This window comes from Boleophthalmus pectinirostris, unplaced genomic scaffold (genome assembly GCF_026225935.1).
Source record: "Boleophthalmus pectinirostris isolate CB_2022bp ecotype Guang Dong unplaced genomic scaffold, ASM2622593v1 HiC_scaffold_13, whole genome shotgun sequence".
Taxonomy (NCBI): Eukaryota; Metazoa; Chordata; class Actinopteri; order Gobiiformes; family Gobiidae; genus Boleophthalmus; species Boleophthalmus pectinirostris.
Window position 1 is genome coordinate 24,578,884 of NW_026571036.1, and position 14,338 is coordinate 24,593,221.

Below are 14,338 nucleotides of genomic sequence, written 5' to 3' on the forward strand. Positions count from 1 at the left end.
TGCTGAAAATATTATGATTATTGTTCAAACTAATGATTAGGCTGAGGCTTTAGTTCACGATGGTGTGTTTTGTCAGAGTTGGGGAGGTCTGCTCAGATACACGGAGTAAAAACAGTGCTTTAGAGATTTCGTCAGATTGTACAGAAAAGTGAAGTTTAGTAGTCTGCACCTGGATCTATTTGTATTTTCACATAACTTCTACAACACATATATTTAGTTTTAATTAAAACCTGAACTTGAAATTCTAGGGACAAGATGGAACTATTATCACTGTTTCAGTCCTCATCATTCATAAATGATTTGCTTAAAGAGTTTGACTGTTTTTCACAGCTCTGTGCATTTACTATGGTGAAACTTTATTAACTTTAAAAACCCAAACCAACACTGTGATATAAAACATATACTAGTGTCTGTTGATACAAAATCAAAAATCTGTGGAAAAGCTTAATTGCTTCTTATGGGAGAATGTTCTGTGTCCAGTCCCAACATGGCGGTTGCAGAGCCCCTGCACCACGTGACTAAACCTGACAGGGACATCATGTTGGCAGAGCTGGATAAGGGGTAACAAATGCACCAAGTCCACTGTTGGAGTTGTTTTTTAAAATTATTATTATTAAAGGAAATTGCAGATTTAAAACTAATCAGATTAAAATCACAGCTACACCAGAGAAGGGTCACTCATGTTTAAAGAGATTTGACCTTAAGTCTGCAATATCTGGACATCTGTTTTACTTTTCACTTTTCTATTTTTTTTCAAATCCATTAAACATATGAACAGAGTTAAGCAAAAAGCATTTGGGATGGTTTCTCTTCAATCTCCTCTCTCATATACACGATTTAATGCTAATCAACAACACACAAACTTACAGTAATTCAATCATTATGAGACTATGGTTTAATCATTCGGATTAAACCAAATAAAAAAAAAAAAAAATGCATATATCAGTGTGAAATTACATTCATAGCTTAATCAGTCAGAATTCCATTTCTGTGTTAATCTGGAGCTTTGTAAATCTGGTAAAAGGCTCAGGCGTTCTTCTCCCTTTGATAACGTGGGTAACACTTTATAATAACTACACCTTATTTAGCTTTAATAAAGCATGAACAAAGACTTAAGAATGATTCATGCTTAGCAACTACTTAATTACTACCTTAATTCGCACTTGCACTTAATTTGCTGTGCTGTAAATAGTTACTCATAATTATTTCATACTTAATTACTCATGAACTAACCATTTGAGCATTTATTAATCATTAGTAAACTATGAGAGAATGATTTACTAATAATGCAATGCAATGATAATTCAAGCAGCTGTTATCTGTTAATTAAGTCTTTTTGGAGAGCTTTTCTAAAGTGAAGACAAATTATCCTTTATTAAACATTTACTAAGCGTGAATCATTATTAATTAAGTCTTTATTCATGCTTTATTAAGGCTAAATAAGGTGTAGTTATTATAACGTGTTTATTCCGATGTGCAACAATAATCCACACTCTCTGAAACTACGATCAAGTTGGTGCATTGTGGTCCACGCACGGCCCTGCATGGGAGTTCTCATCTGACCACTGTGTAGGATTTGGAGGTGAATCCTGCGATAACAACTGGAGGAGCTCTGAAGGTTCACAACAGTGTATTTTATTTCTACTTTGTATTTCTCAGTGAGTTGACCTGTCTCCAACTGACCAGTAACTCACCACAGAACCATCACATACAACAACAGTTACATTATAAACAGTACTTTCACAACACAAGACACAAAATCAAGCCAATTACAATATAATCATGTAAAAGATGAAGCGCACAGTTTAAAGAGGGGGTATTTACTTCTATGGGGTATTAACATATAACATATTTACATCACAGTTCCCTTTTATTGTTTTAAAAATGCTGTATTCACCCAAAACAACGTATTAACATGCGTGACGTAGGCTTGTGGGTGGAGTCATGTACAGGCTCGTACTGCTAATTGTAAGGAGGGTTCGAAAAGGGCCCAGGAGAGATCACTAGATTTCTCAAATATGCATGGATGACATCTAAAACCTCTTCTGACGTGGTTTTAATGACATTCGAACATGGGAGAAAAGTACAAAAAATGTAATAAATAAAAATAAATGCAGAATACCCGCTCTTTAAAGATTCAGACGTGGCTCTGAACCAGGTCTGAACCAGATCTAAACCAAATCTGAATCAGGACTGGACCAGGACTCATCATTGGGCCTGTGGAGCAGCAGGGGGAGCGGCGTGCATTCTGATCCTGACGGAAGGTTCTCCGATGTTCTCATAAACAACTGTGCCCACCTGTCAATCACACACATGTGTCAGATGCTCTCCCCGTGTGTCAGATGCTCTCCCCGTGTGTCAGGTGCCCTCCCCGTGTGTCAGGTGTCCTTCCAGTGTGTCAGGTGCCCTCCCCGTGTGTCAGGTGCCCTCCTAGTGTGTCAGGTGCCCTCCTAGTGTGTCAGGTGCCCTCCTTAGTGTGTCAGGTGCCCTCCTAGTGTGTCAGTGTCCTCCCAGTGTGTCAGGTGCCCTCCTAGTGTGTCAGGTGCCCTCCTAGTGTGTCAGGTGCCCTCTTAGTGTGTCAGGTGCCCTCCTAGTGTGTCAGGTGCCCTCCCCGTGTGTCAGGTGTCCTCCCAGTGTGTCAGATGCCCTCCCCGTGTGTCAGATGCCCTCATGTCTCATTCTTACTCTGGTCCGATCCGTCTGAGTTTTCCTCCCTGAAACACACAAAAAGTGATAAAGAATGATCTTGAGCTGGGTCAGAACAAGCACATAGTCTATGTGCGCTTGGACCCACCACTATGGAACCTACCTGGACCACTGGGGCCACATGGGAATAGAAAAGTACTACCATTTAATGTTGAAAATCACCTATTGTCTAAAGAAAGAGCGTTTTATTATCAGCGTGGTATCAGAATCAGTATTGAGTCTGTTCCTTAGTCTTGAACTCCAGTTTGATATTTTAGTATCGTAACATAACGACCCTACGGTAGTTCACACAGCTCGTAAGCAAATAGTACTGATTCAGGACTAAACCAGGATTAATACAGGACTAAACCAGAAATAAACCAGGTGTAAATCGAGATAAAACCAGGTCTAACCTAGGACTAAACCAGATCTAAACCAGGTCTAAATCAAGACTGTACCTTGGATCCTGGTGCAGACGAGAACCACAGTGACACTGAGGAGCAGAGCAGAGAGGAGCAGACTAAGCACCACGTGTCTCACCAGCTCACCTGAGGAGAAGGTCAAAGGTCATGGTCACTTAAGAAGGTCATAGGTCATGGTCATGGTCACCTGAGCTGGGACAGGTAAGAGTTCTCAGGTGCTCTGCAGGTCAGTAGATTCAGGGCAGATGTGTGACCTGGTTTCTGGTTCATATCTCTGTAATTACTGGACCTATCCATAAGAAACAAAAACTGGCACAAATTTCAAGATCTTCTCTGTCAGGAAAAATAAACTAAAGGTTTAGTACAGTTTAGTCCTTGTTCAGTCCTAGTTTAGTCCTGGTTCAGTCCTGGTTTAGTCCCGGTCTTCTCTGTTAGGAGAAATGAACCAAAGTGGTGCCGAAAGACGTGACTGTTGTCAGGTGAAAGGACTTTAAGCCAGAAAATTAATAAGACAAGTTTGTGGAGCTGATCCAAGTTTGGAGAATTCTTTAAAAAGAGTGAAGCTCCCATAGTGTGACCCTCTGTCTGAAACTATGACATCACCATATTTAGAAAGTTCTTTTATTTGATTAAAATTAACTGAATGATATTGTTATTATGTGAGAGGAGCAGTCACCCTGAACGCCTCAGAGAGAGGCAGCAGGGTCACAGCAGCTCTTGAAAATTTCCTGAAAACACCTACTTTTTCCTTTTTAAATTCTTGCACTTTAAGATTTTATTTAAATTTTATTTACTTGATTCATTCACTTAAACACTCACCATGTTTTCTGGGTGTATATCTTTTTTTCTTCTTTTTAGCTGTCTTTCTTTCACTGTGCCCAGTGTTGTTTAGAGTTAAGCCTGACATTCCTGTGTTTCTGTCAGTCTGTCTCAGGGCAGCTGTGGCTACAATAGTAGTTTACCATCACCAGGTGTAGAGTGAATGAATAATGCTGAATAATGCTCTGTGAAGCGTCTTTGTGACAGAAGTCTGTGGAATGTGCTATATGAATAAAAATACTTACTGTGGAACTACGGAGGATGATCTACTGGAGCAAAAATGAAACAGTGAAAAAGGAAATTCAAGCCTGCGGAGGAGGAGGAAGAGGAGGAAGAAGAAGAAGAAGAGGAAGAAGAAGACGACCTCAGCGGATGAAGATGCTGTCTGTGACAGGATACACACTGCTGTTATAACACTCAGAGGCCCTTCTTCTGATTTCTGGTGACTTCAACCATGCCTCCTTGTTTGAGCCACACTTCACCAGTGTGTGGATTGTAAAATTTGAGACAGTAGGACTCTGACTTGCTGTGTGCCAATTGTAAGGAGGCACACAGTGCCACAGCCCTGCCCTCACTGGGATGATCAGACCAACATCACGTCCTGTTAATGCCTCAGTATGTCCCTGCAGTGAAGAGACAGCCTCTAACTACTAAGTCTGTAAGGAAGTGAAGTCAGGAAGCCAGCCATGCTTTTCAGGAGCTTTGAGCTCTGACGGCCCCATGGGGACAACATCAACAACATGACGGACAGTATAATGGATTACATCAACTTCTATGAGGATACAGCCATCCCCACACGCACTGTCCACTGTTACCCCAACAACAAGCCCTGGATCACCAGCCAGCTGAAGGATCTCCTCAACAAGAAGCTGGCCTTCAGCTCTGGTGACAAGGACAAGGGGAAGAAGATACAAGGACAGCTGAAGGCCCAGCTCAGGCAAGGACAAGAAGACTACAGGAGGAAGATGGAAGTAAAACTCCAATAAATCCACACTCCTACATCTCTGTCTCTACACCTCCCAGACTCCCAATCCAAACCTCACCACAGACCCCTCAGATGGCCATTCATCAGCCCATCACCTCTGCTCCCACCTGAATTTTTCTTCACCCCTGGTGGATCCATCCCTGGATCCTCTACAATTTGGCTATAAGGCCCATATTAGTGTGGATGATGCTGTGATCTTCTGCAGCGGGCTCCTCACACCTGGACAGTGCTAAAGGCTCTGTGAGAATACTGGGCCTCATTCATGAATCTTTTCTTTTAAAAATGTTCATAACTTTCACTGGGGAAGCATCCAGTTGTATATATACATTTATATAATTACGACTTATTTGACACTAGTCTCATTATCTTTTTGCTATTACCATTGATATTGTTTACTCTTAGTATACTTATTATAATAGCTTGTCATGTGTGAGCTACTGTGTCAAAGTAATGTCCCTGAGACTAAGACTAAAAGGCTAAGCATGTATCTGAGGTTACAGAAAAGCGGTGTGCCTCTTCTGTCCTTCAGACCTTCTGTAGGTGGACCTACCAGTGCCTGTGAGCACGCCTGGACCCTCTGTGGAGAGCACGCCTGGACCCTCTGTGGAGAGCACGCCTGGACCCTCTGTGGAGAGCACGCCTGGACCCTCTGTGGAGAGCACGCCTGGACCCTCTGTGGAGAGCACGCCTGGACCCTCTGTGAGGAGAACACTATCTGTGGAGACACATAGATTCCATCAAAAAACCATCAAACTTGAGCTCAGGAGAACCAGGTCAGAACCCGATCCTGGTCTCACCTGGGCTGTTTGACACCTGATCCAGGATGGAACCAGGACTGAACCAGGTCTGAACCAGGACTTAGACTTAGATAAACCTTATTGATTCACAGGAGAAATTGCTTACTGAACCAGATTTAAATTAGCACTGAACCACATGTTACCTTTGACCCCAGAGACGTTCTGTCCTCAGAGGCTGTCTGAGGAGCGAGTTTGTTTGTTTGATCTTATATCAGATGCTCTCCCATCCTCCTGTATCTCTGTGTGTCAGATGCCCTCCCTGTGTGTCAAATGCCCTCCCTGAGTGTCCCTGATGTTCCTCTTGTTCTCACCTGCGCTCTTTGGTTTGAAGATGAACTCCTCAGTCTTATCTCTAAGAGTCACTTCACATTTGAGCAGATGTTTCTCCTGGAGAAGGAAATGTCCTTTAGGAACAGTGAGGATGGACCCACGCCACACAGTTGTGATGTTTATTGATGTGATGATCTCTGGACTGCTCTTGTTCATATTTCTCCCCCTGTACAGCCATTTCACAGTGTCTCCATAGCGAGAGGAGACGGCACAAATGAGCTTCACCCTCTGCTCCTCTACTTCTTCAGTCACTGAAACACACACAGACCTCAGAACTCTCCCATGGTCAGTATTCATCAGACTGTTGGACTTTTAGTATAAATAACTGATTAATATGCAGTGCCCACAAATAAGACTCTTTTTCACTGAAGAGACTATGTTCAGTTCAACAACACACTTCAGTTCTATGTATAGTCTGGTTCCTTATATACTTTTATGGGATTTTTTGGGGATTTGCTAACCTATATATTTTTGGAAAGGTTATAGTATATGGAGTCAGAAAATCAATGTTTGCATTTGTTCAGATGTCTTTATGGCGGCTGTGGGAAATTATGTGCTGATCATGCTAATTCACCTAACATTATGGACTTTAGAATGACAGCAGGGTGGAAAAACACACGTGTGATATCTATAGGTTTACATAACATGTTTTTCTTGCATAAAGAATATGTTTTTGGACTTTGAGATGCCATGAAGCAGCAAAACTGACATATGTGGTCCCCGTGACATGGTCCCACCCATGATAAGGTGTACTGGGTCAGCAGTATTGTTCATTTTCTTGCTGTATATGCTGAATCAACAAGTTAATGTTTTGTCAAGATGTAGTATAAAGCTACCCCTGATTTTGAGTTTGTCAGGCGTCGTTCCGGGGTGGCAGTTGTACTTGGTAATCAACTTGAATCTCACTCAATGGAAATGCTGAAATAAAGTGGCCTGTTTTCTCGGATGCTCCATCTCCTGTGCTTCTTTTTAGGACACGCATTGAACCTTCCGAAAAACCCACACGGCCATACTGATTTTTTTTTAAATGGCCGCCAAAAAACTCTTTTTAGAATATCTCAGCCTCTGAATAAGTTGAAATGTTGATTTTAACTGCTAAATCCACATTTTCAGGGTCAGGGAATCAAATGGTGCTAGTTACAAGCTGTAAGACCTACCCACATTAACCCTTAGATGCATAAGTTGGTCAAAAATGACCTGATTTGGTTGTTTTCTTTGCAATTTCATTGTGATATTTGCATGTAATACTCCATGTTCCTCCAAAAAAGATGTTTTTTTGTTTTTTTTATTATCCTGTTGAAATACTTCAACAATATGGGTAAAACAAACTATAAACATCACATGCAGTTGGTCAGATAACTCAGAGTTTAAAAGTAGCTAACATAAAATGTGTATGTTGGATGTAAACACACACATTTAGACACGATATGATTGTGCAACCTTTTTATTAGACATTTTCTATACATCATCATTATCATCATCACTTTCAAGTATTTCAACAGGATAATTAAAAAAACATGTTTTTTGGAGGAACATGGAGTATTACATGCAAATATTACAATGAAATTGCAAGAAAACAACCAAACCGGGTCATTTTTTACCCACTTATGCATCTAAGGGTTAATGTGGGTAGGTCTTACAGCTTTGTAACTAGCACCATTTGATTCCCTGACCCTGAAAATGTGGGTTTAGCAGTTAAAATCAACATTTCAACTTATTCAAAGGCTGAGCTATTCCAAAAAGAGATATTTGGCAGACATTTTTTCAAAATCCAATATGGCCGCTATAAAGACATCTGGGCAAATGCAAACACTGATTTTCTGACTTATTATTATTATTATTATTATCATATTAATAAATTTAATTTCATACTTTTCCTGAGGAGAAATGTCCAGTGTTAATTTCAATGCCACAATAATGAGAGAAATAAAAACATGATGATAGAACACTCACATGAGACTATAGACAGAGGAACTGAAGCCTGAGCGATGGGTGCTCCTCCTGGTGTTTGGTACAGCCGACAGTGGAAGAGTCCAGCCTCCTGAGGGCGGACATCTTGGATCTTCAGACCACACTGTTCTGTCAGTGTGAGACGCTCAGACATGCCTGGGAGATGGGAGACATCAGAGCTGATCTGTCCCAGAAAAACCAGATGCCCTGCAAATCCTCCAAAGGCTGAAATAAACTGCCATGAGGTCTTATTGCACTGACTGTGTCCTGGTGGAACATCTGGACACGTGATAATTGCCTCTTCTCCTTCTCTCACAAACACAATCAGAGATTGAGCCCATTCTGTGGAGACAGAACCAAAGGAAGTGAGCAGCAGTAAAAACTCCAGGCCCCACTGACCCTCCTGTCCTGCTCTGAAACTGTCACAGGAGAAAATGACCTCCTCTACTCCTCTAACCATGGTAAGGTTTTTGCAGAAATTATGATCATTCATATGATAAGAGTATTTTCTTCACAACATGAAAACACATCCAATTCCATCACAAGGACTTTGGCTGTGGTGGTTGTTGTCATGACACTTCACATACACTTGTGTTTTACAGGTTTTTATACGTGTGTGACTTTCATCTTGATCGGATCAATTTTGTCATCATGAGAAGTTGTTTAGACACTGAGCGTCTTTCAGAAATGTGTGTGTAATAACATCAGTGTGCGTCATATTACTGAATACTTCAGTAACTTAATAGACCCTGTGCATGTTAGCAAATGCTACTTCCAGTTGTAAAACTGTTCTTGTTTCCAGTTGGCAATGAGGTGTGGTTTAATAAGTTCCCTCCCTCACGCTCTCCTCAGGGTCATATAGACCCGAAGAATTTTTTTTTCCTTCCCGCTGTCTTGGGGCAGGTCAATCAGATAATAAATTCTTGCCAGGCGAGAAAATAAATTTTTAGGTCTGATTGACCCGCCCCAAAGAGAGCGGGAAGGAAAAAAAAAGGTCTTCGGGTCAGTGTGACCCCAAGGAGAGCGTGAGGGTTTTAAATGACGGAGGCGGTGAAATAAAAATTCAGTGTGCTTCTTCAGACACTAAGGCAATGCAATAATATCATTAGAGCAGTAGAATAATAGTTACTGCTCCACCATCACAGCTGGACTCATTTAGTTTCTTCTATGTTTATGTAATACAAAATAAAATCATATTTGTTATCAGGACTAAACCAGGTCTAAACCAGAACCAAAACAAAAACTAAGTAATCAATGAATTTACAGGATTTAAATTAATCTGGAAGCAAAAAATAAAACTCATGTCTTACCTGCAACAAAAACTGTCAGGAGCAGGACCCCTGCTGTGAACTCAGCCATCGCCTCTTCTGTTTGTGTCCTTTGTGTGTCCTCTGTGTGTCCCCTCTCCCTGTGTGTCCTTTGTGTGTTTGAACTGTCCTAAAAAGAAAACCCTTTAGCTGTGATTGCTGTACTTCTGCTTTTCCCCACATCCTGTGTCTTTTGTGAAACTGTGCGTGAGCTTGTTCTTCTGACATCTTCCTCAAAAACACACTTTTATGTTTTACAGTTTTGTGTGTGTGTCATGTGTGTACTTGTGAGGGCTGTATGTGTAACAAAAGCTCATAACCTGACTTTAAATTTATCGATTGGTTTTAGAAATGTCTCATATGAAAGCTAAAACCCTCCCAAATTATGCTCAATATACTAAAATAATTTGCTTCACTGAAGAAAGATTGATCATTTAATGAACACAGAAAGGTCAGATTTTGGCAAGACAAAAGTTTTGTCGCCTACAGAAAATTGAACAAATAATTTACTTCAAATACCAAAATATGTTGCATAATGTCAGTGAATTAAGTAGTGGTGCTGTGAGATCCATATTGAATATCTTGTATGACTTCCATGAGCTTGAAGGACTGCATCCATGTGGTTCGACAATGATTCATACAATTTGTTGATGAAGTCATCAGGAATAGCAAAGAAAGCGTCTTACATGCCTCCCATCAAGATTCTTTGGTTTTGCCTTCCATGCTTCCTCTTTCATTCTACCCCAGACATGCTCAATGATGTTCATGTCTGGTGACTGGGCTGGCCAATCCTGGACCACCTTGATCTTCTTCACCTTGAGAAACTTTGATGTAGAGATAGAAGTATGCGATGGAGCACCATCCTGCTGCAAAATTTGACCCCTTTTATGGTTGGGAATGTAAGAGGAGCTAATACTTCTTGATATTTTAGGTTATTGATATTTGCCTTCCACCCTGCAAATGTCTCGCACACCCCCATACTGGATGTAACCCCAGACCAGGATTTTTCCGCCACCAAACTTAACTGTTTTCTGGGTGAATCTTGGATCCATGTGGCTCCAGTAGGTCTCCTGCAATATTTGCGGTAGCTGTGATGTAATTCAACCGAGGATTCATCTGAGAAATCCACCTTCTGCCACTTTTCCAGTGTCCATCCTTTTAGCAGGCTGTGGGCCTTGGCAAATGCCACTCGGTTTTTTAATTGCCTTTTGTTTAGTGCTGGTTTCTGTGCACTGATTCGACCATGGAGGCCATTTCGAGACAGAATTCTACAAACTGTTGTGGTTGACACAGGGACTTGAGGTGACCGGGCCTGGTGGAGTCTGCTGCAGTGGAAAAGGGGCTGGCCTTGGATTTTTGAATCAACAAACGGTCCTCCCGAGCAGTTGTCTTGCGGGGTCTGCCGGACCTGGGCTTGTCAAAAACATCTCCAGTCATTTCAGATCTTTTTCTTATTCTTTGTACTTGACGCTGAGACACATTGAAGGTGTCACCACCTCAGCAGTGGATCTGGTCTTCAGTCCTTTTGATAATTAACGCTTTGGTCTCAGGGTGGATCTTAGGCATGTTGTCAGAGGTCAAGTTGCAGTTGATGTGAAGGTCTGGTGTGCTGGGGTTCTTTTTATACACACCCACTAATTGATTGATCAGTAACTGATCACAGGTGAGGCTGTAATCTAGGATTGGGTGCATCATATGACAAGGCGACAAGACTTTTGTCTTGCCAAAATCTGACCTTTCTGTGTTTATTAAATGATCAATCTTTCTTCAGTTAAACAAATTTATTTTAGTATATTGAGCATAATTTGGGAGGGTTTTAGCTTTCATATGACACATTTCTAAAACCAATCGATAAATTTAAAGTCAGGTTATAAGCTTTTGTTTCTACAAAATGGATAAGTGACAAGACTTTTGTCAGGGACTGTATGTATGTATGTATGTGTGTGTGTGTGTGTGTGTGTGTGCGCATGTGCGTGTGCATGTATGTATGTATGTATATATATATATGTATATATATATATATATATATATATATATATATATATATATATATATATATGTGTGGCTGTTACTGCCCCAGGCCTTAGTTCTAATTTGTTTGTGTGATTTTGGCAGAGTTCTCTTGATTCCTGCTGCAGGAGCCCTGGTCTGTGATTGGTGGAGCAGGTCGATGCCCACCTCACCTGCAGCCACCTCCCCCTATTTAAGAAGATTACCAGCACCTGCTCGGGGCTGCTGGCCTGGGGGGCCAGTCTGCCATTTTGTGTTTGTGTGTTTAGTTTAGTTCTGTTTTATGCCTTTTTTGATTTGGGGAACTTGTGTTTTGGTTTCGTGTGTCCCTAAATTTTACCACTCATTTTGTGTAAGCCTGCGTGACCCCTTTTGTGGCACAAAACACTGTTTATTCTGTTGCTCTGTTTCTTAGTTTAGGTTGTTTTCTGTATATTTTAGTCTGTTTTGTTAATTTACCTTTAACATTCCTGTTAATTAAACATTATTTAATTTATTCCATTTTACATCTTGATTTTTGTTTTTGTTACTTCCCTCACCCAACGAGCTGGGTCATAACATGGCCCCACACCGGGGTGCCAAAATATGTAGTGTGAAATCTACATGGGCACACAGTGTGATACCATGAGATGTAGGGAGTAACTGATGTTACAGGTCGGAATTTAGGAGTTCTAAGTTAAAGCTGCACTCACGTGGCCTTTGTGAGTGTTCAGCTCTGACTAGAAGTAAATTCGGGGCACCACCCAACAAATGTTGAGAAATATTACCAATCCAGTTTAATCAATTACCTACCAATTATTACCAATTAATAATGAATTAAACAACTGATCTGAAGGTTCGTAAATTCTTGTCCATATCAGTGACCTGTATATTTTGAAATGACATCACTGGAAATGACATCACTATTCACCAAAGCAAACAGTGGTTTATGAATATTTATTGACCAAGTTAAACAGAAACATTTAAATATCAAATATGTAAATGAGTGGAGGTCGCTCTAAACTGGTGTCTAGAGATCTGAGATTAGACACAACTTTAAGGTTTATCTAAAGTTCTATGTTGAGTCTAAATTGATAAAGTAAGTCATTCTGTGACAGTGCACATACAACCCAGGAGCGTGGACTTGGGCGTTGTCCCTCTTGTTCGGCTCTACTACATCTTGACCATTCTGAGCTGAACTGCTTCTGCAATCTTCTTCTGCTGAACTGAGATCTGAACGAACTGGTCAGAACTGGCTGAGGTCTGTCTTCCTTGTCTCAAATAAGATAAACGGGAAAAACTGACCAATGAGGTGTGTAGTTGTGTGAGTTATGATGTGAGGAATGTGACTTTGTGTGAGGAGTGTTGTGACAACTCTCATATTACACTATTCACATGACATTTACAAATCAGTAGTAAAACACACTGGCCATAGTTCATTGAATGAATTGAATTTCATTCCTTTCTTTCTCTGGAGAATTGGTTTAAGATTAAGAGATTGTTCCATCAAAATCTCAGTGTCTTTTATTTGTCGATTATAGTCTGTGAACTCACTTCAGTGAATTGATTTATCAATAGCTTTATAGAAAATTTAGTTTGGAAAATGATCTTTAATCCTTGAAAGGGTCTTTCATTCAGGGAGTGCATGAACACAAGTCAGTGTATCTTGACTTGGGTGACAGGTCCGAGACAGGGAGGTTCAGACACATGGGGGAAGGGTAGAGTGTCTCAAAGTTAACCTCTGTCAGAGACTTTGTCTAAACTTTATGCAAGTCTGTTTCCTAAGATTCAATATCATGGTAACAGGCATGATTTCACATCTTCCATAGGTCAGAGGTCAGTCCTCTTATATCCCCCGTGTCATGGCTGTCTCCTCCGATGAGCGAGGCAGGCATGACCTGGCACTAACATCCATTGACCGGTGAAGATGTACATGGTCCAATGTCACAGAGTTGGATTGGGTGAATTGGGTGAATTGGGTGTGCTAACTGTGTGGCAATAATAACCTAAATTTGCTTAGATTATAAAATAATATGTGAATGCAGACAAAGTCTGCTACTAAGCTCAAGTTAAGAAAGTTTTCAAGGGAGATGTGGACATATTTGGTATTTAAATGTGTTACTTTAAGACAATATAAAAGCCTCATTCTGTTAGTTTCTCCATGTAGCCTAGTGACAGAAGAGCGAGTGGGGGTGTTGAATATAATTGTAAAATAACGCTCTTATTAATGTTATTTTGTAATGGTTTGATTGGTCCAGCTTCCTTGAGGTGACGTGTGACGTATGCACACATTCTGTTAAATGAGTATATGATTCAAGAATGACATGCAATCGGATAATAAAAGTTGAACTGTGAAATACACCCTCCTCTTTTCTTTTCACCAAGTCTGCGTAAGTCAGATACACTTAACACTGCTGCTCCGGTTTAGGGGACACGGCGGAACAATATATCCGAAAACATGGGAACAGTATATTATAAGTATTTGAAAGCTCTCGACCTTCCCCATGTCACCGTGGGGTCATTGTTCACTGATGCGCTCGTCATTCACCATCTCATCGGGGTCTCCCATCACCTTCCATTGACTTCCATTCATTTTAGCAGTAGTAAATATGGCCCAGGTCTTGGGCGTGGGTTACTGGGATACTGCTGTTCATGCCGGGGTTGACCGAGAGGTGCTCATCATAGTGAAAGCAATTGGGTGGCAGTAGCTCAGTTGGTAGAGCATTCGCCCACTGATCTGAAGGTTGGCGGTTCGATTCCACCTCTTGACATAAACGTGACAGGTTGAGCGGTCAGATCCACAGGTTGGCTGGTGTGATTCCAGCTCCCACAGATGAATGCTGTCGTTGCGGGACACCGTGCCCACAGTGTCTGCGTACACTGTTGTGTGAAGGGGTGAGTGGTTCCTTGTTGTAAAGCGCTTTGAGTGCCTTGAAGGTGGAAAAGCGCTATAGAAAAATGTGACCATTTACCGTCTGGGCTCAGGCCTAATGATATTTTTAGCAAAAATATACCCGTTAACATGGGAACAGCATACAATACATTTTTTGAAAG

At 41.1% G+C, this 14,338-nt stretch overlaps 1 protein-coding gene across 2 annotated transcripts; it reads right to left on the reverse strand.

Moving 5' to 3' along the window:
* Nucleotides 1-1,613: 1,613 nt before the first annotated feature.
* LOC110173896 (uncharacterized) lies at nucleotides 1,614-9,444 on the reverse strand. Of its 2 annotated transcripts, XM_055149474.1 has the most exons (8): nucleotides 9,299-9,444; nucleotides 8,250-8,330; nucleotides 7,992-8,144; nucleotides 6,020-6,289; nucleotides 5,462-5,626; nucleotides 3,144-3,233; nucleotides 2,686-2,714; nucleotides 1,614-2,298 (listed from the first exon to the last, which is right to left on the reverse strand). In XM_055149474.1, exons 1-8 carry the CDS (start codon nucleotides 9,345-9,347, stop codon nucleotides 2,209-2,211), a joined length of 927 nt encoding a protein of 308 aa, XP_055005449.1. In that variant the 5' UTR covers nucleotides 9,348-9,444; the 3' UTR covers nucleotides 1,614-2,208. The 2 variants fall into 2 exon arrangements, with proteins under 2 accessions (XP_055005449.1, XP_055005448.1); XM_055149473.1 differs by having other exon boundaries at nucleotides 7,992-8,330.
* Nucleotides 9,445-14,338: the final 4,894 nt, after the last annotated feature.